This window comes from Lissotriton vulgaris (genome assembly GCF_964263255.1).
Source record: "Lissotriton vulgaris chromosome 8 unlocalized genomic scaffold, aLisVul1.2 SUPER_8_unloc_1, whole genome shotgun sequence".
Classification (NCBI taxonomy): domain Eukaryota; kingdom Metazoa; phylum Chordata; class Amphibia; order Caudata; family Salamandridae; genus Lissotriton; species Lissotriton vulgaris.
In genome coordinates this window covers 4179153-4192600 of record NW_028240615.1, presented here as the reverse complement: position 1 = coordinate 4192600, position 13448 = coordinate 4179153, and the positions used below count along the sequence as shown (strand labels likewise).

The 13448-nt window shown below is 42.1% G+C and overlaps 1 protein-coding gene across 1 annotated transcript in view; it reads right to left on the bottom strand.

Annotated features, from left to right (window-relative positions):
- STK24 (serine/threonine kinase 24) overlaps positions 1-13448 on the bottom strand; it is a 745744-nt gene that overhangs the window by 200084 nt on the left and 532212 nt on the right. Inside the window, exon 3 of the mRNA XM_086947876.1 lies at positions 2777-2833. Coding sequence (XP_086804002.1) covers positions 2777-2833 — 57 coding nt within the window. The remainder of the gene's footprint in view (positions 1-2776; positions 2834-13448) is intronic.

The following is a 13448-nucleotide window of genomic DNA, read 5'->3' as shown; positions in this document are numbered from 1 at the left end:
TCCGGGGCCCCCTACCTACGCTTCCTGCCCAGAGCCACCATGAGGCTAGAGCCGCCCCTGCGCGCGCTGCCTGGGGAGGACTGACCCCCCCTTGCTCCACCACTGGGGAGAAAGCTGGTTAGTCACTGAGAAAGGTGATTCAAAGCATTACTGAGGTAAAGGATAGGGGAAGCAATGGAGCTTGTAATGTGTCGTGAAATGTACCATCTGCTTCACCTGCAACATTACTCTGAAGGGAGAAAGCATCGCACGCGCTGAAACTCATTAAGCTTCAATAAACGACCCACAACCAAATACAATTCAGATTCACACGTGATGCATAGTAAAAAATGATTACTATGCTCAGAGGGAAGGATAATTGCACAGAAACGAATACATTCACTTCCTTTATAATAGAAAAGCTGACAGCCACTCCCCTTCTTTCTTCTCCCAGTTTTACCTGCACGTCGAAAAACAGTGAAAAAGAGTAGTTAGGAAGGGGTGGATTTTAAAGAAAAATAGGAGCAATCACAGGTAATTGCCTTTGGTTGAACTGATGTGTGATTTGAAGACTCTGATTCACATACCCCATGACAAAGTTAAATATATATCCAACGCGCTTTAGAATGCACCCTTGAAATTATACATGTGCCTGGATAATAGGCGCAGAGAAAAATGTAATTCTATGTAAATGTCAGAGGGTCTTGCAAAAAATGATCACATTTCTACAAGGATTGAAAAAAAAATGATGCATAATTTAGTCCTTTCTGAATGGCTACTATGAGATGCTTGCAAAAGATTTCAAACAAAGCATGGAGGATTTAGCTGCCATACTTCTTACCACCTATTCGAATATTCTGACCTCTTGAGAAAGAGTAAAACATTACACTGGTAAAGTAGAGAGGTTAAGGATTTTGTATTTAATGTTGATTAATCAATTCACATCAGTCAGTCAATACCTTTATGCCGCTCGCTATACAAAGCCATAAAAGTACAGTTTACATATGTATTGTACCAAAACATACAGTTTCCTTTAATTAAAACCCCTAAAAAACAGTATTACTTCATTACCGATTGCACATAATCATCCCATTGATCCCCCATACATTTCCTAATTTGTAAAACATGGCATAGATAAGAGGAAACACATGCACATATCCTGCGGTGGCCGGCAAAGGGGCGGGTAGTGGTGGCAGGGCGGGAAGCCGACAGACGACGGAATAGGTATTTTTTATTTATTTATACCTATTCCATCATCTGTCAACTTCCCCCCCACCCCGCCACACCACCCTGGCCCTGCACATATCATAGGTGATTGCAGATCAATTAAAGCCATCTGCTAGATCTTAAGTTATGTTGTTTAAGGGGTCTTAGATACAATAACCTAAAGACTTTTTAAAAGCCACATGATAATGTAAAATACCTTGGAATAAATTATTATCAATGAGACATTTAGCCAGGGATTTTGATTCATTAATGTGTGGGAAAGTAGCAATATGGCAAACTATGTTAAGACCAAAACGTGCTAAACATATCAACACTGGGTATTAAAAATTGATGATAAAGTGGGCTGGAGCCCACCCTCAGGTGTCAAATCACTGCATGCTTTGAAGCTCGTTTTGTGACCAATATTAACAATTTCTCCTGATCAAAAAATTGATAACACACATGTTTGAGATCTGCCTTCCTGGGATCCGACAGCAGTTCAGGAACATCAAAATAGTTTGGTCAGCCTATCCCACGGCATAAGAGCTTTATGTTTTTATGCAAGGTATTTGTAATGTCTGTTCAAGCGATATTCAGTCCGCCCCTTCTCTCCTATTTAAGCCAGTCTCTTGTTTAGTCCATATACCTTGACGTAGGAGTAAAGGTTTAACTCTACGTTCCACCGTCTATATGCACCAGTCCTAATATAGTGTGGCATGACACCCAGATAAGACAGCACATGCATTTGTTTTAAGATTATGCCTTGAACACTAAATCCTTTCTTCAGAGGGATAGGAGCCCCACACATCATTAGAAATGTTTTCTTAAGATTAACCTTTAGATCCAGGTCTCCCTATAAGCTGCAAATGTGTCCATCAGAAGCTGGAGCGCATTAGGAATGCAGGCCATAAGGACTGCGTCACCTGTGAAGAGGATACAGAAATTGGATCATGGCCGAGCTAGGCCATATCCCTGCTACCCTCCACTAACACCATTTTCAGATGGTTAATATATAGGTTGAAGAGGAAAGGTGCAAGGACACAGCCTTGCCTCAATCCCCTAGCTATAGAAAACTCCCCTGTGCACCCTCCCTCTATTTCAAATCTAGCTCTGGCATTGGTCATCATGTAAATGTCTCTGATAATGTTAGTTATTTTCCCATCCACCCCCATATCCCCCATTAACTGTCACAGTTTACTATGGGAGACACAGTCAGATGCACTTGACAGGTCCATAAAACCTGAGAAAACAGTACCCCTTTCAGCAGCTGTATATTTTAAGATTAATAGGGACAAGTTAAGACACTGTTCCACAGTGCCTATGCCTCTCCGAAATCCATATTGGATATCCGTCAAGGTGCTATGCTCTCCCGCCCACACCTCAACCCTTGCAGGGATGACTCTCACCGATATCTTGACCAATGTGTCCAAAAGAAAGATTGGATGATAACATTGTGGCTCATAATGATCCCATTGGAAGTCATGGTTCCTCACACATCTACTCATGTGCACGCAAATGGATTTACTCATATGCAAAAAGGAATCAAGCTCTACAAGCAGTAGAACTGTGGACACAATAAACCAGCACTTACTAAGTCTAGTGCAGATCCTCCTCCCAAGTACTCCATGATTATCCATAACTTTGTGTCCTGCAAGATCAAAAAAACTGAATAAGTGAATGAAATATACAATAAAATACATAAAAATTGCACCAAATCTCAAATGCAAATATGTCGATGCACTGTAATAGTTCTAAATATTGTGCATTTTGAGACAATAAAAGGAGCGTGAAATATTGAGACAACAGCAGAAATTTTGAACTTAAAATCAGCTCAACCAGATAACGTTTACCTGGGTTGCATAGGTTATTAGAGTGCTCAGTGCTCGTCAAAAGGGCACAGTATTCAGGAACTATGCTAACCACAGAGAATTGTAAATGGAGGGGCAAAGAGCAAGTGTGTGCATCAGTGCTTTGCACTTCACGCCAATCTTTAAAAGCCTACCACAGCAACCACCAACCTGCTGAAAGTCATTTGTTAGATCCCTGATTACAAATTACAAAAAATATGGGGCCCCTGATTAACAATGAGGAGCGGGACAGGGAATGCCAAAAAGAACCAAAAAAACACCTAATCCCCCCTCAAAAGTACAAAGTTCACTACATCATCAATCAAAAGACCGCTTTAATATCGAAATCTATTTTCATTCATTAAGGCATGCCATCACTTTCAAAAGACAATGGTTTATAATTGTTTTAATTGCACTTTAGCTAATTTAATGTACCGTTCATAACATAATACAATAAAGAGTTCAGGTTTATTACTGTCTCATTGCATTGTGCACTGCCCCCCCCCCTTTTAAAACCTCATTCATTCATAACACACACAGTACCACTTACGTCATCTCATAAAAACAATCTTTATGCCTCATGGACATCAAGTGTCCAACATAAGAAAATAAAATGTTCCCATTTAAATTATTCTTCAAATGTCATGTTAATAACCATCTCATGCATACAGATGTTATATCCAGGTATATACATGTTAACATCCTCTTCTCATTGATAACCAACAGTATCTTATTTTCTTGATATCCCCCAATCATGTACACATGTCCTTATCATGAAACTGATGTGACTTTGCATTGATATCCTCTGGTCATTAGCACAATAGTACTCATTTCGTTCCAAAGTGCATTTCAGTGTCACACGGACAACACCGTACACCTTAACCTGGGCACCAAAAGACCAGTGCAAAATCCAGAGGATGGCAAGAGCAGTGGCAAAGTTACCTACAAATATAACAAATTACAATGAGTCCAAAGGAAAATATAGAAAAGAAATGTATTGAACACTATACACCTGAAAAAAACTCCAATACACACATGTGTACCTCAAAGTATAAAGCACCAATTGAACACAGATCACCTGAAAACAAAAGAACCAACACCATCCCATCCTTAGAGAGCCGCCATAGAAGGAATCACATACAGAATTAGCACAAGCCACCCCCTTATTGAGAATTATGCCACCAAATTAGAGACGATCCCCAGCTAGCCTCAATGTTAGAAAATAACTTTCTAATATTGTATTTCCTCACACCACATTTACCCCATATTCAGATCTCTCGCCCTATACACTGTCCTGATGTCAACTTACCATAACCATCCGGGTTTTTGGTGGACTAGTCCTGTATACATGAATACTAGCCTCGTCGGGCATGTTAAAGGAGGGTAGCCTTGTCACTTTTTAGCATTCAACTGCAGCAAGAAAAATGTGTAGATGATATACAGAATGTCCTATCAATCAGACAATCCTCAAAATGACTAAAACCACCTATTCTCAAACACTCATATTATCTCAGTTGTCCATATTGATAAACAGTTGGGCTAAAAGTGCTCCAATATACCCGTTCCATACTGTGGACGTTCTTCCCTCTAAATCTCATACATGTAATTACCTGCAACAAGGAAAAAGTTCTATTGAAAAAAGGCCTCTATGTACACACTAAAGATGCACTGTATTTCCGCAGTGCCATCTTTGTAATAACTTAGATCCAGGCTACCGCGCCACAAAGACACGCGCAACTCAACACCTCAAAGTCAATTATTCCTGTGGTCCTCTCTTGCAAGAGTATCCCGATGAATTGAAACTTACAAAGAGTATATACTACTGTATGTGTCAGAGATAAATACTCACTAGAGGTGACAGGTGACCAGCAGGATGTTGCTACTTTCCTGTTTCCAGTATAGTATAGTAAATTACTAATATCTCAAACTTTCCTAGGGCTCCGTTGGTTGAACTCTGTTAAAGTAGGCTCAGAATTGGATAAAACACAATAATGGGGGAATATTGGTATATGGAATCCTTCTTTTTTATGGTAGCATCTCACCCTTTTACCTGCATCACACACAAGGTGTTTAGAGTAATCTCGCGACACATCTGCATTGTGGTCAAACTCCTGTATAATAGTACAATTTCTACTAATACGGAGCAATTGACTACGAGGCTGAAAGCTTCGGAAATGTAGTAATGTGTTCCTTGCAGTAAAATTAGTATATAGAGAGACTTCGAGTTTGCCCTCACAATGTTGTATGAAAATATCCAGGAATTGTACCCTAGTCATGCTGCCCTATGGGGCAGATTTAAGATTAGTGTCACACGTTAATCCAAATAAGAAACTCACTGAGTACTTCCTACTCTCCTTCCCAAATAAAAAAAATATCACCAATGAATCTTGACCAGGATTTAATATTTTTAAAAAAGGGGCTACTCCCATTTTGCACTGATATGAGTACTTTCTCTGATACTTCTCCAGCAAGGATTATTGTTATATGGTTTTCATTATACTGAAATGTGTACTATGTATACCTTTTTGCTTGTATGTATTGCAGTATGCCTCCATTGTATACCTTTTCTTATAAATACAATAAAATACGTAAACACAAAAAAATGGGGCCACTTTGTGGTAAATATGTTTCTCTTCAACTAATCGCATATATATCCACATTTGGAGCAACAGGGGCTCCCATACTGACACCCTTCAGTTGTTTATATAACTCTCCATCAAACTCAAAATAGTTGTTGCCCAATACTATTTCCAAGCATTGTAAAAATTAATTTCACAGGACCGTCCAGGATTTCATGTGTCAAAGTGGTACTAACAGCAATCAGTACATCCTTTTGAGGAATATTCGTCTAGAGTGCTTTGATGTCCGTTATAACCAACAGCTTCCTATTTCGATTCAATTGTATGCCAGCCACTTTAGAGTTTCATGTGGCTTGTGTCCTTCGCATAAGATGTAAAAGTAGTCACAAGAGGTTTCAAGAAGCTATCTATGTATTTGGAAATGGGCACTGTAGATGAACCAATAGTAAATACTATCGGGCAGAGGGGAAGATCAAGTGTATTCTTTTGTGTTTTGGGCACCCCATAGATAGCTGGAGTCCAACATTGACTTCCATTTAGAAACACACATTCCTGTGTATTAATAATATTCTCTATAGGGCTTGTTTGCTGATCCTATTGATCTGACGGATAACAGTTTTAATAGGGTATTCTCTGATTGTCTGATAATGCTCTAGAACAGACAGCATAGGTCTCATCTTTTCCATATTCACATTTTTATCAAACAAAACAACGGTGCCTCCCTTGCCACTGGGTTTGATAGTAATTTGTTCATTTTGTTGTAATTTGGTGAGGGCTCTGCGTTCTTCCTTAGACAAATTCTGTTCAGGTATGTACCTCAAAATCTTAAGTATCTTGTTCAGCACAGCCATCTCAAATATCTCTACTTCAGGGCCCAATTTGTCTAGGCTAGGCATAAAATCTGATGGAGGTTTGAGCCCTCACAAATTGAGCTCCAGGGAGCAATCTTCATTAGCAAAACATTCTTTAGGCATGCATGGCGAAAGAAAGTATGGAGGTCTTTAATAAGTTCGAACTTATTGAATCCTCTGGCTTGGTACACATGTTAAACCTTAGGTCAAAACTTGAATAGTACAGGGCTCTGCCTCTATTTTGGGGAGATTAAATATGGGTAAGTTATCAATGTTCATAAGTATTGCTGTTAGTGCGTCTATAGATAATGGTGTGACTGATCCATGTTGTGATATCTGCACCTTGTTAGATTTTGAGATCGACCCGAATACCCTCCCAGTTTGTGCTCTAAAAACACCTCGTTGGAGGATTGTTGTGGCCGTCTATCTCCAAACTGATCAAAGTGTTTTGAACCCCCTTTTGTACTTGACTCAGAAGTATCTGAAAATGTGACTACTTGTCTCTTTCCCCAACCGTAATTCCCCATACCTTCTCTGGGACCATTGGCTTTATAATCCTCCAGTAGGTATGGATACATTTGTTCCTGTGAAAAGAACTTTATGCCCTTCATTACTTTGTCGGTTTTATTCTGTAGGAGGTAGTTATTAAAGGAGTCTATTTCTACATTGACCTCCTTCAATTTCTTTTTTGCCTCTTCCAAAACATTTGAACTTTTCAAATTTTCTTCTCTTTTATTTTTTTTATTTAAGATGATCACCACCTCCCTTGCCGTTCCCCCTATCAAGATCACTAAACCCAACATTTCACACACAGGAGCAACTTTACAGAAAAATAAGAACTATTGAACAAAAAAAAATCCCTTGAGCTCGGCTCATATAAAAAGACATTGCTCGAATTGTGTGTCCAAGAGTGACTCTTGCGTGCTCAGGAGAGAGCCTTGGAATAGCTGTGCAGTGTATTTTTTTTCATTCTTACCCAAATCTCCCAGTGCGGGGAAGCGCTTCTCCTCTACCTGCCATTTTGAGACTGGAGAATGAAGTGTAAGTAGTGCAACCTACATGGCACATCATCAGCGGGGAAGGATCGCACAGCTAAGCGGGGGCAATTACGGTAACCTGCTCAGAACAAGCTGTCGGCATTGTGCGGCGCTGAAACTTTAAATAAATAACAAATATAGTGCTCGCGGTCCAGAGCCACTGACCAAACCCTGCAAATTTAATTCAGGAAGTCTTTCACACAACAAGCGCTGAAACTTTAAAAAAATAATAAATATAGTGCTTGCGGTCCCGAGCCTCTGACCAAACCCTGCAAATTTAATTTCGGAAGTCTTTCACACAACACGCGCTGAAACTTACAAAAAAATAACAAATATAGTGCTTACCGAGTAATTGAAGGAGGCCGTGTACCTCCACAAGTAAAAGATCCAATCCCAGTGGGCGGGGCCAAAAGCGGACAGGGTGGCAACCCTCAGTGTAATGATTGCCTCTGGTGCAATCATTACACTGTGTTTTGCATAATTCATGATGCAAAACGACGCGCACAAATCAAAAATGCAGGCGGAGCAGCGACTTGACTTCCGGAACTGTATTGATTCCAAGAAGCCCTAGCATGGCGAAAGGAGCGCATGTGCGCTGCTAACACCAGGCGAGATCTAAAAACGTACAGGAAGCCCTAGATCAGTGATTCCAAACTTTTTCGACTTGCGGCTCCCTTGACCCATTGACCGTTGACCGCGGCTCCCCCCTGTTACGTTTTTTTTGGGAGGGTAGGGGGGATGTAAGCCCGGCCTTGGGAGTAATTACATTTTTCTCCATGAAAATAATTGGGATAAAGCTGATGAAGGTATTATAATCATATATGCATAGTGTTTTGTATTACTAAGGCAGCGCTATAAAATATTCCTAGTTACACTACTTTGCCCATGCCTTTTTCAGAAAAACCTCTCATACTTTTTTCTCCCACTTACAGTACTAGATAGCACTCCTATGCATGTAGGCCCCATTGCCAAAGTGTTTCTGGACTTGAAGAATATTTGCATGCACTTCCATTCCGACCCATGCCATACGTTCCAACACACCTGTCTCAGCATGGTAACACTTGATTTCTTAAATCACAAAAGGCTTTATTTTAGCTGTCTCCTCCCTAAAATTGTCTTAAATGCAATGCAAGCCAAATAAATTCCTCAGTTTTTTTTTTACAGACCTCTTTCTTGCTTTTAAATGTTGGCATTATGCCTTACTTGGTGTTTTACTTCCAGGTGTTCATAGAGAGAGCTGGCCTGTCTGGAAATGTGTTTGTATTGAGAGAAATGTGTGCTGGAAGTACCTATGGTTCAAGTACACATGTCAATACTTAATTCACTTAGTGGTTTGAGAGACATGACAAAAGTACTTTTCCTGATCACTTGCATTGGTGCAAATTGCATGTGGGGAAAAAACTAAACTATCAACAAGTCTAACAAAATAAATCGGGCGTCTTCTGCTTACTTTGGGAGTGTTGGAACGTGAGGATCCAGTGAAATATAGACGTCATCTCCCTCACATGCCATTAATTAATTAATTAAGCACTACGTTTCCAGCTTTAGGCATGTCACTTACAAATCATCGACATCATGCATTTAAGTCTAATTAGTTTAACTGAAAGCCAACAAACCCTTCAACATTAAGTGCATTAAAGTGCTTGGTGTGTGGTATTTTATTCAACAGACCCACAACCAAGTGTGGCCAGTTCAAATATTTTTAATCAGCCATCTCACCTTCAGTGGCCTTAGCCTAATCCTAAAAATGGTCTGCATAAGAACATCCGAGCAGCTCTAGGCTATGTAGCAAAACCACTTGAAGAACAGTTTAGGCATTGGTCTTTTCTCTTAGGAGTGAAATAAAATATATGCATATAAAATGCAAACAAGCACTGAAAATGCCACTAGGTCTGGCTTATAAGTGAAAATATTGTTTTAACTTGTGGTAGAAATTAAATAAATAATCATTCATGCTCTTTGTCACTCATAGTTGCACTCATACTTCCATTCATCCATTCACTGACTCATTTTTGTATTCTCCCATTTACCCATTCACAATAAAACACACACACTAGCTAAACAAGAATATGCAAGATAAAAGAATAAAAGTAGGAAAAAAATTATGCTGCCTAAATGTAGCAAGCATATTGTTACAATACAAATAAAATTAAATATAGCAGTGGGTGCTGTCATGCAAGAGTGTTGTACGTAGTTCATACATGTCTCTTGAAACTGCACAAGAACGCAATGATGACAACTTTCAGTAGACACCTACTGAAACATTATTAACACAATAAAACACTAGAGCAGTCCAGCAACACAACCATAGACTCCTGATACACTCAGTATGAAAAGAAGTACTCCACAATATACTAGCCTCAAACACTACCATTCAAACGCAATACTGACCGACTACATTACAAACAACTGAATCAAGCCAAGGCAATCCCAAAAGTACTCTGCTTCCTGTACCACACACCTGTAAGATTTCCCATACAACTCAGGAGAAACATGTGGTCAACACTCACAAGACTCAAGCAGTACTTGTGGCTATCTCCCACAACACCACGGGAGACTACACTTCTACACATTTTCACTTCATAGGGAACTTCGCCTTGCAACCTCTAACGAAATGGTACTTTTCTTGTCCCATAAAGCAGCCATGGAGTACTACCCCATGCAATTTTTCACAACAGGATACTACTCTTTCCCAGATCAGCACACTATGGGGAGGGAGTCTCCCCCATTCAACTTCTCATGATGGGGTACTACTCTTCCCCAACTTATCACATTACTGAGTACTACTCCATGCAACGTCTGAAGACAGGGTAACACTCTTTCCCAGTTTGCACCAGCACACACACCAGAGTACTACATATGTATCTCTTGCAACAGAGTACTACCTCCCCCCTCCCATCCACTACACTTGGACAAGCACAATCATCATGTATCCATCTACACAACAACACACAGATGAGTATTACACTGTTTTCCCAAACTGCTAACTAGACTCCATATGACATTGACAATAAATATGAATATAGTAATCCCAAAACAACATTTATGTGAATTATTTACACTTCCTAATCTGTCTTGCACAACTAAGCATTCAGCACACCACTACTACAAACATTAACTGCAATTCCCAAATAATACAAGTCACCATGCACTGAATGTACTAACCAGACAAATGCATGTGTCAATATGTAGGGTCTGCTCACTATAGTTACCCCCACTTTTTGATGGTGTTTCACTGTTTTTCAACTTTAGTCTGGCTGGGGCCCTGCTATCCAGGACCCCAGCCTAGCTGCTTCCTCTCTAAATTGATTATGTGTACTTTAGGTACACTCCAGTTTGGTTACTGGGGTACCCTTGTGAGTCCCTAGTATATGGTATACCAGGTACTCAGGGCATAGGTACCCCAGAGGCCTAACAGGGGCTGCAGCATGTATTATGCCACCCCTGGGAAGCCTTTCATAAGGACACCACAGGTCTGCTACAGTAGCCTGTGTAAGATAGTGTATGCACCCCTGACTGAGATATAGGTTACCTATATCTACCTTAAATCACTGCACATAGAAACCTATCAGTCACCCCTATGGCAGACCTTATCAATCCTGAAGGCAGGGTGCTTGGTTTTGTGTGAGAGGGTGCCCATGCATGAGCAGAACCCCTCTGCAGCCTTGGGAATCTATTCTCTGGGGCTGCTCTGTGATGCAGCCAGACCATATACTCTTAAGTGCATTATAACCTTGAGGTAAATGCTAACATTGGAATGGCTACATGAAAACATGTTGTGTTTTGTGTCAAACAATTTGAAATCCTAGCCCCCCCGCCTCCCCCCCCACAGGCGGGGGTAGAATTCCACCCTTCTAGATGGAGAGAAATGTACACACTGGTCTAACTGGTAATAGTTTAAAAGAGCCCTGGCCTGACAAAATGGATGCTGCTGCCACAGACACGAGTCTGGCCTCCTGCTGTTGACCGAAACTCCGGCAGGGGAGGCCTGAACAATAGGTTTCCTCTCACAGGGAGGTGTAACCACCTCTCAGACAGGCTTTAGTATTGGGGATGGGTAGGTGCACTCAGAGTGCTTTGAAATCAGCACTAGGGGCTCATTTGGTGTCCTTGTGTATAGCCCAGTTCAAACCAGTTGCAGGGGCTACCAGTCCCTGCTCTGGCGCGAAACTGGACAAAGGAAATGGGTGGAGCCACTCCTCTTTCCAGACCCTCCCACAGGTGGGTCCCCAGAGTATGTCAAACCCCTTTCTTGAGTAGAGTATAAGCAAGGAACCCCAGGCCAGAGGACGGAAGAATCTTCCCTGTGGTCAAGGAGTGACTCCCCTGCTTTGCAGGCACCGACAAAGCATTTTCCGGTCTGCATCTCCGAAGCTCTCGCCGGACTCCAAAGTATTTGTAGCCCAGGAAGAGGATTTCCAGACTTCTCAGAGGCCGACCCGAGTCCCCAGCAAAGCTGAGATCCGCAGCCCTCATGAGTGACGTGGAACCAGAACTCCTGGACACCGTGCACATTTGCCAGTGCATTGACTTCTCAACGTCTCTTGAAGTTGTGCTTTGGGTTACTTGTAGCCCAAGCCACAAGCACAGTCTGCACCGAAGATTGTGGGCCTACACTCCACGAGTGTTCTGTGAGCCCGCTTCTCGCATTTCAGCTCGTTGCTCCTTCGCGATCCCTGGTCAGTAGACTGGTGGGTCCCTGTGAAGGCAACTCTGATTTTCCTTGGGCTTCCCTGGTTGCTCGAGATGTGCCCTGACTCCCTACCAAGTGTTGAGTCCCTCGAACCTTGCTGGTCCGTACCGAAGCATTCCTTTACCTTCTGCGTGGGTTGATGTTGCCATGGCTTTTTGGGTCCAATCCGGGCACCGACACCGCAGCACTTGACATCCTTTTTGGGACAGCTCGATTCCAGATCCTGGTCATCACTGATGCCTCCTGGTCCTCATGGCTGAAGAGTCAAGCTAGACCTTCTGCACCTGAAATCACCCGACATCGGTGGGCATCCGCCTATCGTGCTCATGGTCACTTGCTAGTGACCCAGACTCTGTCCCCTCTGCTTTCAGGTTCTTTTCATCTTCGATCCAGGCTTGGATCACTCCGGACACTTTCCTCTATGACCACAGCAGTACTTTGAAGCAGATCGCCATTGGAAGCGACGACGATTCCCGACACCAAAAGACACCTATGCACTCGGCTTCCCCGGGTGAGGTAACTTGAGTACTCCAGTGCTCCCGTGGGTGTTGGCTCTAGAACCCCTTAAGGCTAAAGGGGTTTGCTCAAAGTCCTCCTATAAGTATCCCTTTTCTTTAAATTTCCACCTGCGACTTTCCCCACTGAAGTTAACGGCAACCCGCGGCTGTGTTTAGACACTGCACACATGCCCTGCGGGTTCCCTGTGTCACTACCCTGGGTGGGTCCTTGTGGCCCGAGCACTTCTACAGGTTCTAGGCCTTGTGTGGGGAGAGGTGTGGCGCCAACGCCAGGGTGACTGACGCTGGGGATCACGGTTCAATCCCTGGCTCCGGCAGCAGGGGTCTGCCCAGCACCATGCGACTCTGGGTAATAGCTCGCTTAATCTTTCCAACGGCCCCCAGCGCCAAGATACCCCTTTGGGGGTGATTTGTGCGCTATACAAGTACTGGATTTACATTTAACAAGTTGTGGTTCTTATACCACTTTCTTAATATATGGTATGGTACGCCCCTAGGGCTCAACGTATATTTTGCTGATTTACTGGGTGCTATTGAGTTTACTGTATGTACTTTTGCCTCTAGCCTCATAAAGAGACTAGGAGGATATGTTTAGAATAAATACATATATTTTATATATATACCTGGCGTCGTTCTCCTTTCATTTGGTCATTCACAAGATTATAGACTGGTAAAACAAGCTGCTTTACATTCCTCCAAGACTTAGCCTGAAGGCTGCTCTCCATAGCTACCACCAGG